General features: G+C 35.8%; 1 protein-coding gene across 1 annotated transcript in view; it reads left to right on the top strand.

The window, feature by feature from the left end:
* The window catches only part of LOC114031409 (E3 ubiquitin-protein ligase parkin-like), a 1,828,862-nt gene that overhangs the window by 1,218,506 nt on the left and 582,528 nt on the right, over positions 1-27,828 (top strand). The window contains exon 7 of the mRNA XM_027846472.1: positions 3,498-3,634. Coding sequence (XP_027702273.1) covers positions 3,498-3,634 — 137 coding nt within the window. The remainder of the gene's footprint in view (positions 1-3,497; positions 3,635-27,828) is intronic.

Raw genomic sequence — 27,828 nt, 5'->3', positions numbered from 1 at the left:
TCTATCTATCTATCTATCTATCTATCTATCTATCTATCTATCTATCTATCCATTTCAGACATGTTTAATTTAAGATGTTTACTGATATCAATCCAAAAGGATATTGACAATAACTTAGGAGAAGAATTAGGGCTATATTTGCATAGAAATGATAATAAACCTGTAGGAACTGATGAGTTCTCCAAGAGAGTATGTAAGGAAATAAGAGAAGAGCACCTAGGAGAAAGCCTTAAAGAATACTTTAGATTACATTAGCTTGTAAGCTCCTTGAAGTCAGGAACTATCTTTTTGTCCCTTTTTTTTATCCCTAGAACTTAACACAGTGCTTGGCTTATAGTAGCCACTCAATAAACGTTTATTGATTGATTGAACATACAGACTCAAGGGGTGAAAAAGTGAGGAAGTGACCAGATCTTCCTCTTAATGCTCCTAAGAGAAAAAAAAAGAGGTACTGCTGAATGGTGTTAAAAGGAGTGAAAAGAGAAGAAACTGTTAGGGACTAGGACATTAAAACACTCGATGATACGCTCTTGTAAGGAAAGAGTCACCCAAAGCCAGGCTGGCATGGCCAGGCTTTATTAAGGGATTTGCTTACAGGAAGGAGGCTCTGTGATAGCACCTTGTGGACAAACAGCAAGCAGCAGGATATCTGTAAATTCAGAGGTTTAGTCCTTAAGCTATTCATATATTTTTAGTGAGATTGTTTAAGGGAGGAGTGGACTGAAACATATTATATGTGACCAAAATGGCAGGATGTGTGAATATTCAACTAAGATAGAGTTGGTTACTAGCCTGCCACAAATCATTGTTGACCTAAATAGAATATTTATGGGTTTCTTGCTCCTAATTGTAACCATGATCCATTTAACTCATGATGTTCATAACTGCAAAGATAATCCATTTTACCCACACAGGGATACAAACAAACTTTGCTTCCTTGACAATTTTTTCAAGGTATGGTCTTAATCAAGATGGTTTAGGTGACTGTTCTGTTGTCTAATTAAAATTAATTTCAAGGGACCATTCTAATTTTTTGTGGCAATAGAATATTTTTGGTTGAATATTTCTTAAAAAAAGGCAGCTCTCAACTCAATTCTAGAAATCTTTTCATTATGTTGAAATGCCCTCATAATAAGATTCGTTGAATTGGGACACCCCCTTTGCTCTGTATTGCCCAGACTAGGGTAACTGACTGTTTAACTTGAGTTTGCTAATGGAAGGAGTTGTTGGAGACATTTCAAAATCATTTCAAAACTGTTATGAAATTAACAAATATTTGTTTTGTGGCCTTTATCTAATGGTTGTATGGGGAATGGGCAATATCATAAAAATCTTAATACCCAAAGTGCCTGATTTTTTGCCTCAAAATAATAGTTGAAATGTGCAGTGTTTCATATAAAATCAGACTCATTCATTTAATGACAAAAATATATAGAGAAGCCCTGGGAATTTTAAGCAAGAATAAGCAAGAAGTTCAATGTTTGAAGTGGTTCTTCATATGCACATGTGAGCAATTTTTCACATTTGAATGGAGAACATTAAAGGTTGGAGTATGGAGTAAACAAAAAAATAGAGGGAAAGATCTTTGAGATAAGAAGACTTACTTTTTTCCAACTATGAATTTTATATTAATGAGATATTTTTGAGTATCTGAGGTGTGGAATCAAAGAGAATGTTTGTTTGCCTTTGATTTTAAAGTATTTTGATTCTCCTTGTCATTATACTCTGAATTTAGACATCAAGGATTATGAAATTAGTCATGCTATTGGATGGAACGAAAAGCAAAACAATTAAGAAAATAATAGGCATATATTTTATAGGTTTACCTAAACTTAAAGATTTTAGTATGTACTTATAGGGGCTCAGTATTTTATTGTATAGATGTTCAACAGAAAAAAAAAATATACAACCAGAAAGACCTGAGTTTAAGTCTCAGTTTTATGTGATTCTGGGAAAATCACTGAACTTCTTAGTATTCTAGGCAACTCTCTAAGAATATAAGTTTCAGGGAGAGTTCTAACCCACATAGATAGAGGTAATTTCCTCAATTGAGAGTTCTCTGTGCCAGTGTTTTCTCAGGTTCAGTATCTGTTCTAATTAGACAGAAAAGAATGATTTGTAGAAACTTTTAAGGTTACATATATATATCCACTAATTCAACAATACTACTAGGGTAGGGAAGAGGGAAAGGACTCATACATACAAAATATTCATATCAACACTTTTTTGTGGTAGCAAAGAACTGGAATGAAGATGATATTTGTAAGTTGGTGAATGCTTGAACAAACCATGGTATACAATTGGAATGGAACATTACTTTTTGCCACAAGATAAGAAAAAGATTCAGAAAAATGTGGAAAGACATATGATCAAATGCAGAGTGAAGTGAACAAAACCCAGAAAACAATTTATGCAGTAACTACAGCTTTATCAACAGCAAGTTTGAAAGACTTAAAAACTGTGATCCATAAAATGACTAACCATGGCTTCAGTAGACTCATGAGGAAGCATCTTTCCCACCTCTTCATGAAGAACTGATAGAATTGGGGTATAGAATCAAGCATGACATTGTAGACATTGCCTAGGGGTGGCTGTGTTTTCCTTGCCCGTACTTCTTTTTGTTATTGTTGTTATTGTTCATCCTTTATTTTTGAAGAGGACCAATGTCATCATAAGGTGATGTCTTGATTCGCACATGAATTAGATTAAAGTGAAGCAGAGTTACATGAAGTTGTCAGCCTAACTCTCTTCCAGAGTCATGAGTCCAGTAGCAAGACAAAAGTCAAGATGACTGGTGATGGTCCGGGATGCAGTGGATGACCTTGGCATCTTTGATAGCTGACCTAACTTTAAGCATTCCACACCTCCTGCTTCAGCTGCCTTCATGAACAAATTATTCTCATCCATTCATTCTACCAAGGGGAAATTTTCACATGCTTGGGGTAGACATCTCCCTAACTCACTGATGAGTTTAAAGCACCTTGGTTACTCTCAACCTAGTTTAGCCCATCTGCCAAAGTGGTTTTACCTGGAGTGTGGCCACTGTACATGCTACAGCTTTTTGGAGCCACAGGTAGAATTTGTTTTTGTTTTTGAGGCAGGAAAGGTGAACGTGCTGGAAGAAAAAAACTGGCAAAAAAGGAAAAAAATATTAGCAATGGAACTTTCTAATGCACAGAAAAGAAGAGAAGGGAGAGCAGACAAGAGAAATCGACAAATCAGTCCATCTTTGAAATGTGTTGAATGTACAGTTAATTTTTTCAAATTCTATACATAATATTTTAAATTTTATACATATATGGAAATGTTCAGGTTTGTCATGTTTAGCGTAACAAAAAAACCCTAAAACTAAAATCCTGAAAAAATTGTTTTAAAAGATTATAACTGTGGTATATATTAAACCTCTGTTTCTGCCCTCCATTCTCTGCTCCCACCCCTATTCCCACCAAGTAAGTGCTACTTAATGAGACATTTTTTTTTTTACTGTGTCTTATTAGAAATCCTGTATTGGTGTTCCAGTGTATCCACCGCCATGTCATTTGCCTAGACTGTTTCCATTTATACAGTGTGACAAGGTTGAATGATCGACAGTTCATTTATGATCCAGTGCTCGGTTATTCCCTTCCTTGTGTGGGTAAGTCTATCGCTTAAATTTTTTAACCAACTTGAAAAAAAAGAGTTATTGACTTAAAATTGAGTATAGCTTAAGCAAACCTAAGGAATATTAACCTCTCTTAATGACTTGATGACCAAAATTTACATTTATATTTATGTATATGTACATATAAGTATGTACATAAACATTTATTCTCTTCATATTTATGTGTGTACCTCTATGGATTATTACCTATCTCTCTGGATTTATTGCAAGGGTATCATGATATCATTTCTGAAATCAACCAATGAGTATTTTTTTAGAGCAAAATACATGCATAAGACTTATAAACACTATAGAACCATAAATGGAGTATAAAATATGATCTCTGCCTATGAAGAACTTAGAGTCATATTGTAGAAAGAGTTTTAACATTGGTGTGGTACTAAATGATGTGGTATAGACTATAAATTTAGTAGGATTTTGGAGGCAGTGCTGATCAGTGTAAACTGAGTTTATGAAGAAAGGATTTATAGAGCAACTAGTGTGAGCTAATTCTAAAAAGGCATTCAGATCCCTTGGATTATTTTGATCCTTCTTTAGATCTACTGCCTTTGATGGCATTCAAGGCAGATTTGGAACAAATCAAATGTATCCCATATATGTTGATCTTCCTATTGGAATGTGAACTCCTTGAGAGCAGGAAATGTGTGAATTTTCTGTTGCTTTCCCCAGAGATTTGCACATAGTAAGCATGGTCCTCAGCATGGTGGGTGAACCCCCTGTACCAAACTAATAGGAAGACATATACAAGAGTCATATAGGATGGGAAGTCATGGATATGTTGAGACCTATATTGTTGAAAGGAATACCCACAGTGATACGATCACAGATTCATTTGAGTACTTTAGTCCTTGAATAATCATTCTAAAATGTCATCTTGGCTCTAAAAAGTATTTATGTAACAAGCAAATATGTACATTTTTTTTCAGATAAACATTTTGTTTTCCAAGTTGTTAAGATTTTAGCAACATACTAACTTCAACTCTTCTTTAAAAAACCTACCTCTTGACCTACATATCTCTGAAACAAATTATTTATTAACTATGTGCCCTTATCTTCAAGTGCTAATAGGAAATTTAACAAAGACATCTGTTAGAAATTATTTTTATCAGTTGCCACTGCAGTTTTGAAAGACAAATCTCTAAAGAAATGTCAAGTCTCAAATCTTCTGAGTTGTTTTCTTGACAGGGAACACAGTAAATAGATGTACATTATTTTTAGAGTTTAAGTCAAAATTCCTTATTACATTTCATCAATTATGGCTGCCATAATCCTATCTGTCCTTGATAACTATGGTCAGAAGGTCATGGGCACACCTGCCTTCAAAGAACAGAGACAAATATGAATTTGGGAGGCCTCTCTGGAACTTGTGTCATGATTAAATAGCATTCCCTGAAGACTAGACCCAACAGCAGTCCCTACATACCATGCATGTCCTCTGAAACTAGCTTTTGTCTGCATTCCATTGAACCCTTTGCCTCTCAGGTACAGAGGGAGAAAGTTCAGCTGTTCCAAGCCTTTCACTGCTCAATGGGTCCTTAATCCCACTGCCATGGAGAAGCTTAAAATCTGTGACATCACCGCTTCCTGTCATTAGAAGCTATAGTTTGTGTTATTGTAATCCTGTTAGAACAAAACACACCTTTACTGACCCCTGACTACAGCAACTTGATATCGTTTCTATGTTTTACAAGATATAAATGTTTTATACCAGTTCACTGTTTTATAAATTTAAAATATCTGTCTAGGAGGAGTCAACTTGTTCTCCTTAGCTAGAATAAAACCCAAGTGGCTACCTATCGTTGGTATTAGGAAGTTAAGGACATAGTTTCTCCTTTTTAAGAAGCAATAAATCCACCTATCTACCAACTAGTTTTAAATTTCTTTCTCCAATTTTACAGGTACCTGTCATGATAACTGATAATTTCCACTTTATGCTATTTTAAAAGAAAAGTCATTTTGATGTGTGAGAGTGTGTGTGTTTGTGTGTGTGTATCTGTGTATGGGTAAGCATGAAGCTTTTTTCTAATCCACTGAGGGACAGTGTTCAAACAGATTATCAGCACAGGGTCACAAATTCAGTCTGAAAACTGGAAGAAGTTACTGAAAGACGCATACTTTATGTATGTACCATAGCTTGATAACATGTGTGTTTGTTAGTGCTTACTGACTCATTTCTGTTAAGAAAAAGGGGAGTTACCATGGAAAATCTATACTTTGGATTTAGTTGAAGAGTGTATATTTTTATATAATGCTCAGTGGCTTTTCATTATACTGGAACCAGAATAAATCAGCCTGGAAGGATGCCATGAGCATTACTTTAAAAAAAAAACCAAAAAATTATTAAGTAAGTTTTTGTGGTGCATAATGTATTGAAATAATTGTACTGAAAATAGTACTGATACTCACTTTTTGCTGTAGCTATTTTGAGCTAACTGCCATACAAGCTCTTCCCTGGGGCCTATTAGGGCATGGAAGTGACCCTGTCCTATGTTTCAAAGGCTCTGCCAAAGGAATCCAAGCTTTAGTAAGTCCTACCAATGTGAAAAGGCTTTGTTTCCATCTCACATAGACCACATGTCTATAGTCCAAGAACCAGATAAATTTGGAGAAGGTCATCCCTAGCAGTTTGGCCACAAAGTAACATGTGTATATGTATATATGTATACATATAGATATAGATATAGATATAGATATAGATATAGATATAGATAGATATAGATATATGGATATTTGTATATTCCTGCTAGTACATATACATGTGTAGAGAGACAGAAATACATAAACATACAGATATAAGCATATATACATATACATATACGTATACCTATATGTATGTATGTATGTATTCATACACCATTAGCCACACCTTCTGATTAGCCATATGTCATGAGGCTAGGGTGAAGAAGGAGGGCTCCAGTCTGTAATCATGGAGTTCCCACACAGAAGAAATCAGACCTTTTGAAATATTGCAGGAGTCTGTAGCTAAAGGAAGATCTCCTATACATACTCTGGCAATCCTTTTTTCAAACATTATGACTCTTTGCACAGTATTAACTTCTACCTGCAGCAGAAAAACCATTGAAGCCACAAAATCTCATAAAAATTTAGATGTCAAGTGAATAAAAATGTGATTAACTAAGTGTTCTAGTATTTTTCTACTCTTTCTTTCTCTGAGTCCTTCAAATATTAACTCTGTCTTGTATTAGCAGATGATTTCCCAAATCATATTGATTCTACCACCCTTTTTGGTGACAAACAAAATCTTGTTTAAGCCATTGATAAATGTTATGATGATGATTCATATGTATGCTACTAAACAACATTCATGTGAATGCATACTTTTTTTTGGGAAAATGTCATGTGCTTTCCTTATATCTAAGAGATATAGAAATCCATTTTATTTTAAAATAAGAGTTGTTTTGAATTTATGAAGAATAAGCATAGTGTTGTGATTTGTATTATTTATAAAAAACAGTCAACATTTGGAGAAGTGGTTGTAGAGATAGCTTCTGAGTCAGGAACACCTGAGTTCAAATTTTACCTCTGATACATATGAGCTCTCTAATTCTGAATAATTCACTTCATCTCTTGGTAACCCAGAAAATTCTCTGAGACTAACATTGCAAAGGAGGAGGAGGGAGTTCTCACAGAAATCAATCATGGCAAAATAAGTAAATAAATGAATAAAATTAAAAGCAAAATATGACAAGGCTTCACTGCATTCTAGATATTTCTGCTGCATCACTCTTTTTTTTAATAATATCTTTCCCCTAAGTACATGTCAAGACAATTTTTAGCATTCATTTTTATAAGAGTTTGAGTTTCAAATTTTTCTCCTTTCCCTCTTCCTAAAGTGGTAGGCAATTTGATATAGGTTATACATGTGCTATCATGTAAAACATTTCCATATTAGTCACAGTTGTGAAAGAAGAAACATCAAGAGGAAAAAAAACAAAAAAGAATAAAGTAAGTGAAAAAAGTATTCTTTGATCTGTATTCAGAGTCCATCAGTTCTTTATCTGAATGTGGATAGTATTTTCCTTCATGATTCCTTTGTCCTTGTCTTGGATCATTGTGTTGCTGAGAAAAGCTGAGTCACTCACAGTTGATCATCACACAATGTTGCCGATACTGTGAACAACGTTTTCCTGGTTCTGCTCATTTCATTCTGCATCAGTTCATGCAAGTTTTTCCAGGTTCTTCTAAAATCTGCCTGTTTATCATTTCTTATTGCACAATAAAAATATTTCATTACATTTCATATTTCAAAATATTTCATTACATTCATATACCACAGCTTGTTCAGTCATTCTTTAATTGATGAGCATCCCCTCAATTTCCAATATATAGCCAAAACAAAAATGGATGTTATGAATATTTTTGCACATGTATGTCCTTTTCCCTTCTTTATGATCTGTTTGACATACAGACATAGTAGTGGTATTGCAGGATGAAAGAGTATGCATAGTTTTAATTAGGTCTCTTGTTGCTTTTGCTTTGTCTGAGATCAGAATTGCCAGCCCTGCTTTTTTTTACTTCAGCTGAATAGATTCTTCTCCAGCCCCTTACCTTTACTCTGTGTGTGTCTCTCTGCTTCAGGTGTGTTTCTTGTAAACATCATATTGTAGAATTCTGGTTTTTGGTCCATTTCGCTATCTTCTTTCATTTTATGGGAGAGTTCATTCCATTCACATTCACAGTTATGATTACTGAGTGTGTATTTCCCTCCATCCTATTTTTCCTCATTTGTCCTCTCTCTCCTTTCACCCTTTCCTTCCTCAACAGTGTTTTGCTTCTGCCTACAGCCTCCCCTGGTCTGCCATCTCTTCTCTCAGAACCCCCTTCCCATTTGCTTAATCTCCTCCCCTCTTACTTTCCTGTCAGGTAAGACAGATTTCTATATTCAACTGATTGTGTATAGTATTTCCTCTTCAAGCCAATACTAATGAGAGTGAGGTTCAAGTGATTCCTATTACCCACCTTCCTATCTTTCCTTCCACTGTAATAGGTTTTTTGTGCCTCTTCATGTGGAATAATTTCCCCATCTTCCTTCATTCTGCACTCAGTATACTCCTCTCTCATCCCTTAATTACTTTTTTAATGTTGTTCCCTCAGATTCACCTTATAGGTGTACCCTTTGTCTGTGTATAGTCTTTCTAGCTGTACTATTAGTGGTACAATTTTTAAGAATTGGAAATCATCTTCCCCTGTAGAGATGTTAACAGTTCAGCTCCCTTATGATCTCTTTTCCCTGTTTGTCTTTTTAGGTTTTTCTTGAGTCTTGATATTGATATCGGATTTTTTTGTTCATTTCTGGTCTTCTTCTTTTGAAAGCTTGAAGTCCTTCTATTTCATTGAATGACCATTTTTTTCCTTGAAGTATTATGCTTAATTTCATCAGGGAGGTGATTCTTGGTTATAGTCTTAGCTCCTTTACCTCCGCAATATCATGTTCCATTATTTCTGATCCTTCAGTGTTGCAGCTGGACAAATAGGAAGCCTGCAGAAACACCTCCACCAGCCTCAGTACATGCCAGACACCAGCAGTAGGATCCTGGCTCAGCACCAAGTAAGCTGTCAGACCCCTGCAATTTCCAACAGTGCCAGCCACCCCCACCACACCCCCTCAGCATAGCACCAGACACAAGGGTCCCCCGTGGGTCTCAGAGCAACATCAATACATCACCAAGTAAACAGCCAGGGCCTGCAGCCCTGGCACAAGAATCCTGAGACAATGCTCCTCCCACCCCAGAGCAGAACCCAAATTTAAAAAGAAAGAAAAGAGGCCCCCCCAAAAAAAGATAAGCAAAAAAAAAGAACAACAACAAAAAATCTGACCATAGAAAGTTATGGTGACAGGGAAAACCAAGACACAAACTCAAAAGAGAACAACAGTGTCAAAACCTCAAAGAAAAATGGGAAGTGGTCTCATGCCCAGAAAGAACTCATATAAGAACTCAAAAAGGAACTTAAAAATCATGTAAGAGTGGCAGAAGAAAAAATAGGAAAAGAAATGAGAGTGATGTAAGAGAATTATGAAAAAAAGAGTAAACAGCTTGGAAAAAGAAAACAACTGCTTAAAAAGTAGAATTGGCCAAATGGAAGAGGAGATACAAAAATCCACTGAAGAGAACAACTCCATAAAAAAAAAAGAAAACAAAACAAAACAATTCCTTGAAAAGTACATTTGGACAATTGGAAAAGAAAGTACAAAAGCTAACTGAGGAAAACAACTCCTTAAAAGTTTGAATTGGGTTAAGTGGAAGCTAATGACTCTATGAGACATCAAGAATCAATCAAACAAATTCAAAAGAATGAAAAAATAAAGAGAAAATGTACAATTCCTCATTGGAGAAACAACTGAATTGGAAAATAGATCCGATAGAGACAATGTCAAAATCATTGAATTACCTCAAAGTCATAATCAAAAGGAGGACCTGGACAGCATCTTTCAGGAAATTATCAAGAAAAATCACCCTGATATCCTGGAACCTGAAGGCAAAATAGATATTGAAAGAATCCGCTGATCTCTTCAGGAAAGAGATCCCAAAATAAAAACTCCAACAAAGATTATAGCCAAATTACAGAACTATCAGATCAAGGAGAAAATACTACAAGTGACCAGAAAGAAACAATTCAAATATTGGGGAGTTACAATCAGAATTACACAGGACTTAGCTGCTGGATCACTCTTAAGCAAACTTCACCTTAAAATTTCATACAGTAGGACTCCATGGGAACAAAACAAATCGTTTAGATGAACTCAGAAGGAAAGACATCACTGATTTCATATCACATGCCACCTCCTTGTTATACATAACACACAGTTGGCTTCACGTTGTTTCTCATCTGCAGCAAATCTTGCTTTCTAATTTTAATTGAGAAAGTCACTGTGGAGTCAGTCATCAACTCTTGCCTTAAAAATATTTTTTGTGTTCCTCCATTAACCTGCAGTGCAGCAGGAAACTTTGTTAAACCATATACTTATTTACTTTCTTCAGTCTAGGAAAGAGTATATGTGTTTAATCCTTCAGTCCAGCTGGTGCTTCATAAGTCAGTATTAAAAAGGTCTTTATGTATGTATCTCCATTGTAAAAAAAAAAAATAGTAATAGGATCGAGCACTTCGCCAAGAATGTAGGAGGAAGTTGTTCAACTTCATATTTTCCCTAGGGATGATTTTCCTTCTTGGTAGGAAGCCTTGTGAATTTTACATGTACCTGCACACGTGCACATATCAGATAGACTTTAAAAAACATTTCCTGTATGAAATACTGAGGGACTAGACTACTCTGAACAGTTGAACTTTTCAGATTATTGATTTTATAGAAAGAGACACAATATTAGTTTTTGTATCATGATTCATTTTTTCAACTAACTCTATCCAGTCTTTTTCAGCAGTCAGCTGCTTGGGTTCGTTGAAACACTGCACACTTTCCCAAATGCAGAACAAATTGATTCATTCCTCTTCTTCTAGTTTCTAGTTCCACTTCATGGTCATGCTTAATTTTTGTCCAAAAAAAATAGGTGTCTTTGCATTTGCATGTATACACATATGTGCGTGCATGCATGCACACACGCACACAAACATTATTAAACTTTACATCTGTCTATTCTGCTACTTGTCTCAATATGGACATTATACATTTTCCATCCATTTTGGTTTTTTGGTGTGGATGATTAGAATGATCTTTTTCTGTACTGTGCTTTGGCTTGTATAATTAGTAAAATGTTTTCTGTAAATAGAGGCATTTGGAGAAAAATACCTCTTTAAGGCTAATACTTTCATGGGCATGCTTTCATTGCTCTGAATTATATTGTTCCACAGTCTTTTAAAATTGTTATTTATTTTTAACAATCTTTTAAAATTTTGAGTTCCAAATGCTCTCCAACACTCCTATTCCCTCCACCCACTGAGAAGGGAAGCAAAATGATATCAATTATACATGTGAAATCATGTAAAACACATTTCCATATTAGCCATATCACAAAAAAGCAAAAAAAAAAATAAAGAAAGCAAGAAAATTATACTTCAATTTGCACTCAGAGCTTCAGTTCTCTGTATGGGAATGGATAGCCTTTATTTTTATCTCGGGACCTTTGGAATTGTCTCAGATCATTGCACTGATAAGAGTAGGTAAGTCTTTCACAGTTGATCATCATTACAACATTGCTGTTACGGTGCACAGTGATCTTCCATTTCTTCTCACTTCACTTTTCATCAGTTCACATGTCTTCCCATGTTTTTCTGAAACCACCCCCTTGTCATTTCTTGTAGCACAATAATACTCCATCACAATCATATGTCACAACTTGTTCAGACATTCCCCAAGAGATGAACATCCCTTCAATTTTCAATTCTTTGCCAGCACAAAAAAAAGCTACTGTAAATATTTTTGTACATATAGGTCTCTTTTCTTTTCTTTGATCTCTTTCGGGTGTAGACTTGGTGGTGGTGTGTCTGGGTGAAAGGGTATGCACAGTTTTATAGCCCTTTGGGCATAATTCCAAATTGTTCTCCAGAATGGATGGACCAGTTCACAACTCTGCAAACAGTTTATTAGTTTACCATTTTTTCCCTCATCCCCTCCAGCATTTGTCATTTCTGATAGGTGTGAGGTTGGTACCTCAGGGCTGTTTTAATTTAATTAGCATTTCTCTAATCAATGGTGACTTAGAGAATTTTTATATGACTATAGATAGCTTTGATTTCTTCTTCTGAAAACTGCTTGTTTATATCTTTTAACCATTTATCAATTGAAGAATGGCTCTTATTTTTATAAATTTTATTCAGTTCCCTATATATTTGAGAAATGCAGCCTTTATGAGAGAAATTTACCCTTAAATTTTTTGATATTGCTTCATTGCCGTGGTGCTTTTTAGCAAAATGTAGTTTAGCCGATTATCTCTTTTAATTAGATTTTTTTTTCTCTTGCTGTGTCTGAAATCATGATTACTACCCCTGCCTTTTTAAACTTCAGTTGAAGCATAATAGATTCTGTTCCAGTCCTTTATTTTAACTCTGTGTGTGTGTGTCTGTTTCAAGTATGTCTCTTGTAAACAACATATTGTTGGATTCTGGTTTTTAGTCTATTCTGCTGTATGCTTCTGCTTTATGGGTGAGCTCATCCCTTTCACATTAACAGTTATAATTACTATGTATTTCCCTCCATCCTCTTTTATTCTGTTTATCCTTCTCTCTCTTTTTTTAATCTTGTCTCTCCTCAGAAGTCGTCAGTCTGACTTGCTTTTAAGCACTGTTTCCTTTTATCTGCCTTCTGTTTTATTACCCCTACCCCGTATCTTTTATACCTTTCCCCTCCTATTTTCCTATTGGGTGAGATAGATTTCTGTATCCAGCTGAGTGTGGGTATGTGTATATACATATACATATATCATATATTATATATATAATATATGTGTATGTGTATATGTATATTATATATACAGTGTATATTATATGTATACGTATATATATGTACATATATATATTTTTTCCCTCTTAGAATCAATTTTGGTGAGAGTGAGGTTAATTACCTGCTTACTCCCCCCCCCCCCATTTTCCTCTCCACTATAAAAGTTATTCTTTGTTTGCCTCTTTATGTGAGAAAAATTTTCCCCATTCTGCCTCTCCCTTCCTCCTTCTCCCAGTGTATCCATCTCTCTTTCTTCGTTTTTTTTTTAAGAGATAATTCCAACACAATAGGCTCACACCCATACCTTCCATGTAGACTCCTTCCAGTTGTCCTATTCATGTTAAAGTTCCTAGGAGTTACATGTACCATCTTCCCATATAGGAATTTAAACAGTTTTACTTAATTGAGTCCGTTATGATTAATCTTTCATGTTTACCTTTTTGTGCTTCTCTTGGGTCTTGTGTTTGAACTGTCAAATAATTAAGGATAGTGGATAGAGCATTGATCCTGGCTTCAGGAGGACCTTAGTTCAAATCCGGCCTCAGACACATAACACTTACTAGCCGTGCGACCCTGGGCAAGTCACTTAACCCCATGCCTAGCCAAAAAAAAAAAAAAAAAAAAACAACCCAACAACAACAACAACAAAAGAAATTAAGGATAGACAATAGATCTTAGTAGGGTTTCTTTTTTCCTCCCTGATGTGTCTGCCTAGATTACTAAATAATGACTTATTGGGGGAGGTCATTGACATCAAAGGAAGGGACTGAAATAGGTAGGAGAAAATGATTGAACCTCCTCCTCAATTTTAGATTCCTGCAATTTAGGGAGCATTTATTCCAGTCAGTGGCTTTAATTTGGAGGGAACAATTTTCTTGACCCTGGTTAGACCACATCTGAAGAAGAGTGTGCAACCTTAAGTGCCCCATTTTATGTAGGGCAAGTTAAAGTTCATCTGGAAGAGGGCTATCAGGATGGTAAGAGGACTAGAGAATATGCCTCATGAAGATCACTTGAAGAAATGAAAGATGTTTAGTGTAGAGAAGACAAAAATGAAGATGAGGGGCCAGACCATGAGCATGATAGCATCTTAAGACACTTGAATGAGTGTTAAGAGGAAGAGAGGTTAGTCTTGGTATGTTTTGTCCCATCAGACAAAACTAGAAGCAGTGTCCAAAGGGCAGATTCAGCCTTAGTGTTAGGAAAATCTCCCTTAAAATTGGACCTAAACAAAAATGAACAAAAGTGAAGTGTTCTGTATCAGGAGTTAGTGGGTGGCCCCTCACTGGATAGCTTCAAACTCACTGACCACTTGTCAGCAGTATTTTAAAGGGAGTTCTTGTGAAGGTGGGGGTTGGACCCCATGGTCTCAGAGGTGTCTTCAAATTCTTAGTTTTACATAAGTGTTTGCATGTTGCCTCCCCTCTTCGAGGGTGAACTTGAGAACAATGACTTTCTTTGCATCCCCAGGACTTAGCACAGTGCCTCACACATAGGAGTCATTGATAAATATGCTTATGACACAAGCATTGGTAAGTGCTTGTTGATTTGACTTGACTTACATTCTGTGATTCTGTGTAACCAGCAGAAGAAGCAACAGAAGGCCAGCCTGAATGTTAAGTTAGTACTGCCATAATTTTAAAGAATGAGAAGAAGGCCTTCAGTGGTTTTGATGGAGGCTTTATGCATACACGACTATGCCTCACTTTAATCCAATTCATTCCCAAGTCAAGATATCACCTCATGATGGCATTAGTCCTCTTCAAAAATGAAGGATAAACAACAATTCAGGGTCATAGATAATAATGGCACAGGTCGTGAAGGTGTGAAGGGGTTGTGATTTGCATCAACTGGGGAAATTCTCAGGACAGTGTAATCATGGATTCATCAGAGTACCAAGTGTTCTAAAACAGTGTTCAAGTGCCAACACTCATTTGTGTTGCCCATCAAAATCTTTTCCATATTTGATAAACACTGGGCCGGATTATGTGTATGTTGGAGTCTTTTCACTGAGACCTACTCATGCTGATTCTATTCTAGTTGTCCTCTTTTAAATACACACATGCTATGTTCCTGCATCACAGATTTCAATGTCTCACAATCTCCCAGAGATCTAATTACCTACCCACTTGGAACCAAAATTGCAAGCAGGGAAAAAGAAGTTGGGTTTGATAACATTTTCTGGGCTTGTCCTTTTAAAAGTCATGTCCAGTTTTTTTTTTTCTTTTTATATCTGACACACATTTTTTACATTCCTGCCTTTCTAGGAAGGCAAAGTGGAATTTTCACCATAAGATGGTTTCCATGATGTACCTATCTATTGTGTTTCTTGTGTATCCAGCAATATTGTGGCTACATATTTGTCATAGCATATTGTGACTTAACTTGTCACCATGTTCTCTTGAATATCATGAATGTTTCCTTGGAAATAATTAGATTTGTTGAAATGTCTTCTATGTAAATACTGATACTTTAAAGGGATATAGTTGTAGTCAGTAAGTCAACAAGCATTTATTATATGCTAAGGGTACAATGAAAATATAAAGAAAGGCAGAAACAGTCCCTGGTGTCAAGGTGCTCATATTTTATCTGTATCCCATTCTTACCCCAAATATCTTATAGAAAATATCTGTGCCATCAGGGGTCACAGTATTGAGATGTTGGTGGCTGCTTGCTCTCGACTACAAACTTGCTACAGGTGTCTCTTCGTCACTAGCTGCCTTCTTTATTATCAACATCTTCTCCTTACTTCCCCCATTTCTCCTTCTGACTGACAACTTTCCCACCATTACCACTAATCTCTACAACATCCTTCCTTCTATTTTTTCCTTTTCTTTTTTTCTTGTCCTCTCCGTCTCTTTTCATTGTGGTTACATTCCTCAGCTTTTGCACAAAACAGGCTGGCCCTGCATTGACATCACCAGTCAATCAGTGTGCTTCTTTACTTTCACACAGTGAACACATGGGAGATAATCTTTGAATATTTAGTTCCTCTCATTTATGTTCATTCATTGTTGGATACCCATTGAGTGTTCTCTCTACTGATAAAACTGTTTCTTTACCATCATCCAATGGTTCTGTCCAATTCCAAAGCTCTTCCAAAAGGCTGAAGGTTCTGGAATCCTGGTCATCAAATCTAAGCACAAAATCAAAATACACTGGCAAATACACACACATCTACATACATAAAACGTACATATATATATATACATACATACATACATATACACACATATGTATAGTTCTATAACATTCATTCCTCCCTAAAATTCACATGAATGATCAATAATGATGATAATGATATGTATGTATATGTACATATATGAATATAAATAAGTAAGCTATATAGCACTGGAAGGCCTGAATTCAAATATGGCCTTTGATACATAGTAGTTGTATGATCTTAGACAAATCCCTCATGCCCTCCATGGCTGTGATATTCTCTAAAAAACTAAAAGTCTCAGAGCAGGTATAGAGTTTCTATGTCATTGAAATCATAGGTCCAGGCAACAATATTTTGGTCTAGATTTGTTGTGTCATCAATGGAGGAAACGTTCTGTATAGTAATTTCTTTCAACAATGAAGATCAGCAACTTTTCTATAGACTACGGTCACCAAGAGGGTAGTCAAATCACTACCCTCTTAGTCATACAGGCAGTATATTTCAGAGGCAGAATTTGAACCCAGATCTTCCTGACTCCAAGGCCATTCCTTTCTCCACTATGGCATTTTGTGTCTCACCTTATACATAATAATCACTTAGTCGATATTACTTGAATTAAATCCTACGAAATACCTTATTGGCAATATGTTGCAGTCCACTCATGCTCACCTTGTAATTCTCCATTGCCCTTCTAATGAGCTGAAACTTAAATTCTTCGTAGGCTATGATATTCCATCACTTGCAGCCATGCTGCATAGAGCATCACCAGAAGAATATTGACATTAAAAAGATGGATCTTTGTTTCAGGGAGAAGTATAGGGTCATTAAAAGCACAACACAGTTTCCCAAATGCCATCCAGTCCAGTTTATTCCTCCTGTATATTTTGGGATCCACTGAATTGCCCATCGTCTATAGCTATCCAAGATAAACATACTGATGGAAGAGCTCTATGGGTTGTCCATCCAAGTGCATATAATCATTTGAACAATAAGCACTTGAAAATAGGATTTAGAAATAGCTTTGTTAGATAGTTTTATTATATGTTGTGCATCACATGGCACATATGGCACCCATTATGTTTTTGCCCATATAATTAGGTTATAATAAAGTTACGTGTTAAGTAAATTGTTGAGCCAACTTGACATACCCCTGCTATGGTTGTCATGCTGTTTTAGTAATACTCAGAGTCATTTTGCGCAAATAAATTTCACTCCTAAGTGTTTTTTCCTTGTTCTTGCTTTCCTCTCTTCCCCACTCTCTTTGAAAAAAAGGGCAATGACGAGTGGTGGAAAGAAGTTTTTAAAAAATTTTAAAGAGATAGTATTCTCTTTTTATAAGTGAAAAATCAAAACATATTTCAGCTATAGTTTCACTACCTGCACTAAAGGTGTCTGGAGAGAAGCCAATGTGTGAAAAAGATAACCATAGGGAACCTTGCTTGGACAAGAATTATTCGAGTAGTTATTTCTGAAAACATTTTTTTTTTAAAGTTTGAATGTTCTTCAGGAAGATGAGACTTTTTCCTTCCCACTTTTCACTGGCATTTGCCACATTTTCTGGTATTTTGCAATACTATACATTTCATATACTCATGTACTGTTAGTGTTGTTAATATTAGAAAATTGTTGGGGTTTTTTTCTATTATGCATGAGATTTTAAAGAGGTTTCTTACACGCTAAGCATGATTTACAAAAATTCTGATAGGCTATTTTTTAAAATTAGGATATGGGATTGTAATTTAATGGGAAAAAATCACTCAGGAAAGTAACAAATCTTAATCAAAACATACCTGAATAGCATCCATTGTGATCAGGGTTGGTTATTGAAAATTATATTAGTGTTAATTAAAAACGCATTCACTGGTAATCTTTCTTTCATTTGACAATGTAAATATTTTTAATTCATAGAACACAGTCTCCAAGATTGGAAAGTTAAGCCCAACCCAGACCCCTCCACCCCTTTAATATGTACAGATAACTCTATACTTTATGGTGGTGGTGGTGGTTGCTTTTTTTTTTTTTTTTTGCTTTACCTCTGATCTTATTGGGAAGGCTTTTTATTTTTTTTAAATTAATTTATTTTGATTTATCAACAATCACTTTCATATGCTTTTGAGTTTAAAATTTTTCATCCCCTTCCTCCCCACCACCCTCCCCAATACGGCACACAATGTGATATAGACTGTATATGTACATTCTTATTAAACTCATTTTCAGATTAGTGATGTTGTAAGTAAAAATTAGAAGTAAAAGGAAGAACCACCAGAAAGAGTAAACAAAACTCAACAGAAGAGAAAAAAAATAGCAAATAGTATGCTTCAATCTGCATTCAAATTCCATAGTTCTTTCTTTGGATGTGGATAGCATTTTCCATCACGAGGCCTTTGGAGATGTCTTAGATCCTTGTATTGCTGGGAAGGGTTAAGTTTATCCATATTAGTCATTGCACAACGTGGCTGTTATTGTGTACAACATTCTCTTGGTTCTGCTCACTTCACTCAGCATCAGACCATACAAGTCTTTCCAGGTTTTCTGAAGTCAGCCTGTTCATCATTGCTTATAGCACAATAGTATTCCATTACATTCATATACCACAACTTGCTCAGCCATTCCTTATTTGATCGGCATCTTCTCAATTTCCAATTCTTTGCCCCACAAAAAGAGCTGCTATGAATATTTTTGTATATGTGGGTCCTTTTCCCATTTGTATGATCTCTTTGGGATATAGCCCTAGAAGTGCTATTGGTGGGTCAAAGGGTGTGCACATTTTTATAGCCCTTTGGGCATAGTTCCAAATTTCTCTCCAAAATGGTTGGATCATTTCACAACTCCACCAACAACATATTAGTGTTCCAGTTTTCCCACATCTTCTCCAACATTTATCATTTTCCAGTTTTGCACATTGGCCAATCTGATAGGCATGATGTGGTACCTCAGAGTTGTTTTGATTTGCATTTTTCTAATCAATAGTGATTTAGAGCATTCTTTCATATGACTATAGATGGCTTTAATTTCTTCATCTGAGAACTGCCTGTTCATATCCTTTGACCATTTATCACTTGTATTCTTATAAATTTGACTTAATTCTCTATATATTTTAGAAATAAGGCCCTTATCAGAGAGACTGGTTGTAAAGTGGTGGTTGTTCTTAAGCAGAAGGCATTTGTTGAGTGCTTACCATGTGACTGACAAGCACTGGGCTGGGTCCTGAAGGAACAAAGACAAAACTGGAACTTTACCTTCCCTCTAGGAATTTACATTCCAAATGAGAAGGCAATCTGCGTGTGTGTGTATGCATATACATGACATACTTATATGTGTGTGTGTATGTGTATGGTAACGGGAGGGGATGGAAGAATAAGAATCTGGCAAAAGGTGGCATTTGAGCTGAACTTTGAATGAAACTTATCTGTGTATTCAGTGCACAGAGAACATAATATATTTTTGCTTTAGCTCTGACCTGTGATTTCCAAGATGTGAGACTTATGATTTTTTCAGCCCAGTGAAGAAACTCCTTCAACCAAAATAAATCGGGGAGTGACTTGAACCTTCAAGTCTGAGAGTTGAGTGACATAGGGGACCAAGGGGTCAAGTGATTTTTCCAAGGTCACATTTTCAGTGTGTATCAGACCTGGGACTTAAATCCTTCTTCTCCTACCATATTTTGCCTGGCTATACACAATTGTTATATTTAACTTTTCTTTGGTTGCTATAAAGTATAAAAGTGAATCCCTAATATCTCTCTTTGTTGGCTCAATTTAAAGCTCACAGTACCATCCATAGCAAAACAAAAGCAAACAGTAGTATCTATGGAGGGTCACTGTGAATGATAAGATCTGTGTTATCACAGGATTATAATAATTTGAGTCAAAGAGGACTTGTGTGACAGGAGTTTCAAAAAAGCATTGCTTCCTGCATAAATTGAATATCCACCTTCCTTTGTCAGTAGTTATATGCACCACTAGCTATGATATCATACCTTTGTTTTTGTGTGTATGCATGTGGTTAAGCTATAGTGTGTCATTAGATTTTAAATGCCACGTTACTTAGCTGCTGAGTGATTGCAGATAATGAAGAACAGCATAGCATTAGACTGTCTTAAAGATATTCTAGCCACTGCCTAATTTTCTCTTGCCTACCCAGCCTCTTGGAGATTTCTCAGAAAATAAAAGTTATGCCTACTGTACTATAGCTGCATCATTCCAAGCAAAACAAGGACTTTCCTAGACTCCAGGCCTTAAGAGATAAGTAATTTGTGGCAGAGATTGCTTAGGAATCAATAAAAACACTTAAGTATCTATATCTACATGTGTATCTATTAAGTATATAATGTGTGTCATATATATGATACTTGTCATATACAAATGTACCTACATATGTAACTAGTCCTCTAGTAGTACCTAATTGTTTGTTGCTTACCGATATCATCAGAAACATTCATTAAGGGCCCATGAGGACCATGTCAGGTTCTCAGCTTTACTCTGGTCACTTTTCTAAAATGTCATGCAGTAAGAGTGAAAGTGACGTATTCCATCTCCTTGTATGGTGTCTTGTATTAATGAGATGCCATGCACAGAATTGGCTTCGAGCAGGTGACCTTCAACTCTCTTTGAAATAATTATAAATGTGTTTAGTGGAGATCATTTGCATATCCATGAAAGACACTTTATAACTTAATTTCTAAACAGGACAGAGAAGTGATTCAATACATGAAAGACATATCAATACAACAAGAAAGGGAGTGGTTTAGTATGCTAGTGTGATTGGCAAAAACACGTACTGTACCTTGAACTAAATGATGCTCTTGCACATTTCTAGGAGGTTCAGCATGATGGGTTCTTCTCAGAGGCATCATCAAGTGGTGAAAAGAGTGCTAGAACTGGAGTCAGGCAATACTGATTCCTACCATTGTGCTAGAAATGTTAATAGAGACACAATTTGCTCATCTCTATAATTGTTGCTGCTATTCACTCATTTCAGTCATGTGTGATTCTCTGTGACAGAGATACTGGCAAGACATTGGAGTGGTTTGCCATTTCATTCTCCCCCTCATTTCATAGATGAGGAAACTGAGACAAACAGGGTTAAATGACTTGCCCAGAATCACACAGCCAGTAAGTGTCTGAGGCTGGATCTGAACTCAGGTCCTCCTGAGTGTTCTATCCACTGTACCACCTCACTGCCCCTCAGTTGTATAACAGAGAGAATGATTCACATATTATCTTGGTCATAGGATTATTGTGAATAAAACATCATGTAAATGTTAAAGTACCAGAAAAGTGAGAGATGATGACGAAGATGATGATGATTCTGACAGGGTGGGCCCCTTTATTGTTATAATGATAGAGGGCCAGATCAGTGAATTAAATGATATAGGAGACTTCCTAATGAGGAAACTTCTCTAGAAGTAGTGGTCCATACCCTCTATGCATTTTACAGCTTAGATCTCTACACGGGATACTCAAAGTTTAAGTGATTTGTTCAGAGTTTCACAGCCACTACATGGCAACCACTCCCTCTGCATATGTCTGCTAATAGGTAAGACCTAGGAAGTAATCTTTTCATTATATATTTTTCAGATTCTTACCAAGATTTTTGTGTTTTGTGTGTATGTGTGTGTGTGTGTGAGTCTGGGTCTCTGTACAGGAATTGGGAAGAGTACATATCTATAGAAATGATGAAATAAATGGAAAATAAGAGAGATGGAGATTGGGAGAATTAGTATTTTTTTTCATTCATATACATTATATATATATATGTATGTGTGTGTATATATATATATATATATATATCCTTTCATCCTACCCCTCCCCCTCCCTACAGCTCCTTCCAATGTGTTATTAGTCACCTTTCAGTTTAGAATAGACGTTCCCTGAGGTCCCTTCCAGCTCAAACACTGTTTGACTATGATTCAGTAATTCTTAGACAGTCACCAGTTTATTGTTACCTCCAGGTAAGGAGAAGGCCTGCTGGAAGTGAACTTGTCCATCAGACTCTCTTTTGCTACAGTAATGTGACATAATGGTGCTCCCTAAGGTGTACCTTAGCTATAGTTATCATCTTTCTCTACATGCATCATGGCATAAATGCCCAAAGTTGCTGTAGGCAACTTGCTAACATATTGGCTGGAAACCTCACTTTAAAATCTGGGCTGCCAACCAAATACTTCAGAAAGTGATTCCTTATTACTCACGCCCCCCCTCCCATAGTTTTTTAATTATGAAATTAGCTTCTCTTCTTAATAGAAGAGATATTTACTTTTATGAGTTCTCTTTTAACATAGAGGTTGCTTAGCTTTATTTATAACCATGCCTTTAGTTTATATCCAGAAGCTCTAGATTAGCCCTTAAGCCTATTAAGACCACAGAGTTAGGTGAGAGAAGCTCTATCTAGGCCAAAAAAGGTTGCTTTTGAGCCTACACTCTCTTTATGAGAAGCAACATAATCAGTTATGCCAAGTACAACTTAAAACTCTCTCCCTCGCACCATCCTGTTCCCCACTCACCCCTCTAGTTAGTTTGATTGATGGATCTGCAGTTCTAGTTATATTCTCTTGGCCTAGAAATGCTTTGGGAAGAACATAAATCATAAAATCATACATCTGGAGCAGGTGGGATCCTTAGAAATCATCCAGTCCAACTCCCTCATTTTAGATTTGAACTCTGGTCTTGTGGATCCATGATGCTTTCCCAAACTGACCTCATCACCACCCTCTGCACCACTTTTCTCTGAGTTAAGTGGCCTTGGAGAAGTCATCCAACCTTTCTGGGCTTCAAATACCTTATCTGTAAAATCAGAATAATATTCCACCTTCCTGAAGGCAAGGGAAAGGTTTACGTTATTCTTTGAAGGACATTCTGACTCTAGGATGCATGTATCCTATATTATCCCCAAGAAATAGGATAAACATGGCTCTTGAAGCTGAAATTTCCCATGGTAGAACTTCTAAGGGTTTTGTCAGGGAAGTTAATTACTGTTAAACCTTTAAGCATTGTCTGTTTTCTCGATGAGAAGCGTGCATGCCTCTTTAACTATTCTGAACAACCTATCATAACAACTTCTAACTAGGTAGATCTGCATAAAATATATCTTCCATCACTTCATCTATGTGAATGTATACACATAATCAATATAAAAAATGGGGTTCTTGCAGAAAAATGAAAATATCCTTCAAGAAGAATATGAAAGTCTTATTTTATAAACCACAGTTTGTGGAATAATCTGAAATAATGAAACATTTTGACGTTAACTAGATATTAATCTTATTTAACATTAAAATAATTTAAGCTTTAGCAGATATGTTGTCTTATTACTCATATTCAGTATGCTCCTTTGAAAGCTTTATCTGAGCATGTGGATTTGATTGTGTGCAATGTAGTGTAATGAGAAAAGCACCTGAAGTGGGAGCTCAGAGACATGGGCTAGAGAATGCTGGAGTAGATGATCCCTAAGGAAACCTTCTATTTCAAAAATTCTTTGACTCTATAAGTATGCACGTGTAATTCTTGCATGTCCAGGATTTTAGCTTGTTATATACCTGGTCAAACCTCTATTACCTTCCTTGGCAAAAGGATCAAAGATACTATTTATAGCTTTGAATTATATTATAAATACCATAAAGGAAGAGATTTAGAATAGTAAAGAAGTTCACATATTTTATGCAGAGGTTCAGAGAAGAAGGGAGAATATTAAGAAGTTTAGATGACCTCTATAGTTCAGGCTAGGTTGTTACTTATGATAGTAGTACACAAGACACAGTTTCTAGAGGGAAAGGATTACTGTTTCCTCCTTGCCCCACCTTTAAGAAGGTTAAAATTGTAGGTGAAACTGAAAGATTCCAGACAAATGCTTAATTAACCTCATAACTCTAAAATTCTTTGATTCTATGGACAATGTATGACCAGCCTCAGATATTTGCTTAATATCCTTAGAATATCCTTAGTACACTAGAGAGGCATCATGGTATAGTAGAAGAAACACTCAAATTAGAATAAGAAAATAAGAATAAGAAAAACTTATTTTGATTTCCAGGGCTACTTTTTACTATATAAGTGAACTTGGGCAAATCATTTAATCTATGATGTCCTCGATTTCTTACCATCCTCCATGGAGGGTTGGATTAGATGAACTCTAAGATCTCTTTTAGCTCAAAATCTATGATCCTTTAAGTGGTAGTATTATGGCTGCCAATTAATATTTTAATCATGATAGTATTCCTGCACTGTCTTCAAGGATAACTTCGAAATTGGATAGGGACTCTATAAAAGGTGAAGTCCTCCCGATGCTCCAGTATGCAAATGATATTTTACTGAAGGTAGAAGCCCAGGAATATTGCACACACTACTAAAATGGCACCCTTACCAACTCAAAAGAATTCAGCCTCTCTATATAGGAAAAAATCAAGTGGATGAAGAATGTTTATTTCCCAGACTGTTGTTGTTTAGTCTATTTTTCAGTCGTGTCCAACTTTTTGTGGCCCCATTTAAGATTTTCTTGGCAAAGATACTAGGACTGATTTACCATTTCCCTTTCCAGCTCATTTTACAGGTAAGGAAACTGAAGTAAACAGGGTTAAGTGACTTGCCCAGGGTCACATAACTAGGAAGTGTAAGGCCAGATTTGAATTTAGGAAGCACAACATTCTATCCACTGTGCCGCCTATTTCCCCAAACTATGATATGCAATTGAATGGATGACCTATAGAGCTTTTCTATTATTTTCTATACCTAGGGAAGATACTGTAGATGGACAGTGATCAGAGTCTAATGCTGAATAAAAGGAAGAGAGCAAGCTGAATTCCCTTTGGGTAATTGTATAGTATTTTCTTTTATCACTATAAGCTTCTCTCTGAAACATAGGCCAGCATTTTTAAAATTAATATTCTTCCAGTCCAGAGAACTAAAATGACAGACTAACCATAGACACATAGAGTTTGGTATATGATATGCTATGTTGCTAAGAATTGTGCAAGAAAAGCCATGCAGACAACAATATCAGAGAAATATATGACTAGAAAATATATGGTGCAAGAGTGAGGGAGGAACTGATAGTTTATATGTTTCATTGATACCCTCATAATATAAAGAGATTTAGCAAAATGTAACACCTTCTACACCATTCTGTTGGTTGAATCCTTCATGGGAAACTTACAGGAGTACTTGGACAACCATTACATAGTAGGAGAAGATGTGGATAAGTTTTGATCTTCATTTTTGGAGGGAATATTCTCACTAATTAGATCACAAAGTTACCTAAGTACCAAAGTATCATGATGGTACCAATAGCCACAACACATTTGGAAATATTGAAGCAAAAAAAAGGAAAATGTGAAATAGTATTATGGGTAGGAAGGACTGTTAAATAGAGGTAGATTTGATGAATGGGAAATCATTAATCTAAAATTTATCTTTAGATTTTTTTTTTGTGGATTTATGGGGCTTTTTAAAGAAGTGATTCAGCTGGTCTAGGGTAGAGGAAGACCAATTAATACTCATTGATTTGACTTCTTTCCTTAACAGTGACTATTCCATTTACTTAATATAATAGTAATATATAGTACAAACAAGGATATAAGGGTGAAAAGCAAAGTCAGAATGCTACTCTGAATCTAAACATCATTTTAGAGATACCACTGCATTTTATCATCTAGACACATCATTGAAATCAGTGTTGTGTATTAGATTACAGATCAGAACTTACGGAGTAGATTGGGTTCCCTGAAAAAGACATAAAAGTGTTTAAAACATCTACAGAGTCAGTGTTACAGTGAAAGGAAATGATAGCCATACTATTTATCAAATTGTATGATAACTGAAGAAGCCAGTGAATTTATCTTCTCACACCCTTCAACCCCATTTACCAAGATTTGGATCAAATGTGAAACCTGATATGTGGAAAATACATATACTGTACATTGGAAAGTGTTTTCTAACTGTATTAATCGCTTGAAAACCTTGTGTAAGTTAGGCTTTAAAGGACAACTAAGTAGGCTTAAGTTAAAAATACGTTATAGATGTCCTGTTTTTCTTTATTTAACCAGAGAAATTCAGAAGCCTGGTTAGAGCCTCCTAAGAACCTTTCTTTCACTGGTGGATAAATGGAAAGTTTTCCATCATATTCAGAATGGAGGGGCATTTAGTTTGCACCTTTAAAATTAACTCTCTAGTTTATTGATCTGACCAGAGTCTTATAGGGAATGAAATGTTTCCTCTGGTCTTGCTTGACCCTTCTTTCTCTCTTTAAATTTTTTATTTTAATTTTTTAATTTTTTAATTTCATTTTTTTTCTGAATTTAATGCAAAGATGTATTTAATATAGAGCTAAACTGACGAAAGAGGATTATATGTGAGAATACAAACTTCTACTACTTGCTGGATTTTTCTAAGTATGCCACAAAATCAACATGTTAATTTCAAAGCTCTCCTGCTTGTCTGCTTTTCCTAACCTTCTTTCTCATGAAGGAACTTCTTTTTCTTCTTTTCATAGAAAGGTTTAGTTCCAAAGGTCCATGGCTTTCACCAATGACCTAAATTGCTTTTTTTTAAGTCCATTCATTCAAGAAATGTTTGTTAATTACATTGGTTAATTAATTTAATCCTTTGTTAATTACAACATTCATCACAAATATAATATAATAAACCAGACAAGAGGAATCCATCTAGGAACATAGCATTGAGAATTAGTTGGGATCTTAATGATCATCTGATCCAATTTCCTCGTTTTACAAGTGAGAAAACTGAAATATAAGAAGGTTAAGTAACTTAAGCCCTGACTCCAGGGCTGGTGCTCTATCCACTGCGCTACCTAGCTGCTTCAACACCTACATTTCTTACACCTGCAACATCAACAGGTCTCAGTATTTTCATGTATTCACAATCCATTATATTCCTGGAGAGTTTTCTCCCTGTCTGCATACTCTTGTTCTTACTGGTCATTTTTTTTCCATGCACCTGAATGTCTCAGTCCATTTCTCCTCTCTTTGCTGTTCTGTGTGTGATAAAGAGAAGGAAAAGAGACTCTCTTATCACCCAAGGTGATAGTATGATTAAATATCAAATCTAAGATTCAGACAGGTGTGATAAGGAGAATATTTGTTTGAAAGGCAGATGCTACCCTGGGAATTTGGTTGGTCTGGAGAAAGAGAGGCTGAATCATTCCTGTGATGTCCTTGTCTCTTGTAATGCAAAGAGCCCCACCAACGGAAAGCCAAGGTCCTAGAGGTTTAGTGCAATTCCAACTGCCTGAGACAGCTTCTTTTCAATCCAACATTGGTGTAATGGTGAATGAATATGAAAGCAGAAAAGAGCAGCATCTCTTTTTTTCATAATCCACCCAAATGTAGATGGGGTCGCCTGATGCTCTGTATGAAGGGAAAGGTAATTCATAATTAGCAGAGAAAATAATCTGAAAAAAATCAGCACATACACCTGTTTAAGAGACTTACTGTTGTGGTTCTAGACTTTGAAGAGACTACTCCAGCTAGGAACAAGAAACATTCAGTTAAATCCAGAAGAGAGGACCAATCTTACACACGGGAGAAGTGACTTGCCCAGGGTCACACAGCTAGTAAGTGTTATGTGTCTGAGGCTG

This window comes from Vombatus ursinus, unplaced genomic scaffold, assembly GCF_900497805.2.
Source record: "Vombatus ursinus unplaced genomic scaffold, bare-nosed wombat genome assembly UNPS02015175.1, whole genome shotgun sequence".
Lineage (NCBI taxonomy): Eukaryota > Metazoa > Chordata > Mammalia > Diprotodontia > Vombatidae > Vombatus > Vombatus ursinus.
Note: the sequence above shows the minus strand (reverse complement) of the source record. Positions and strands in the feature narration are given on the sequence as shown.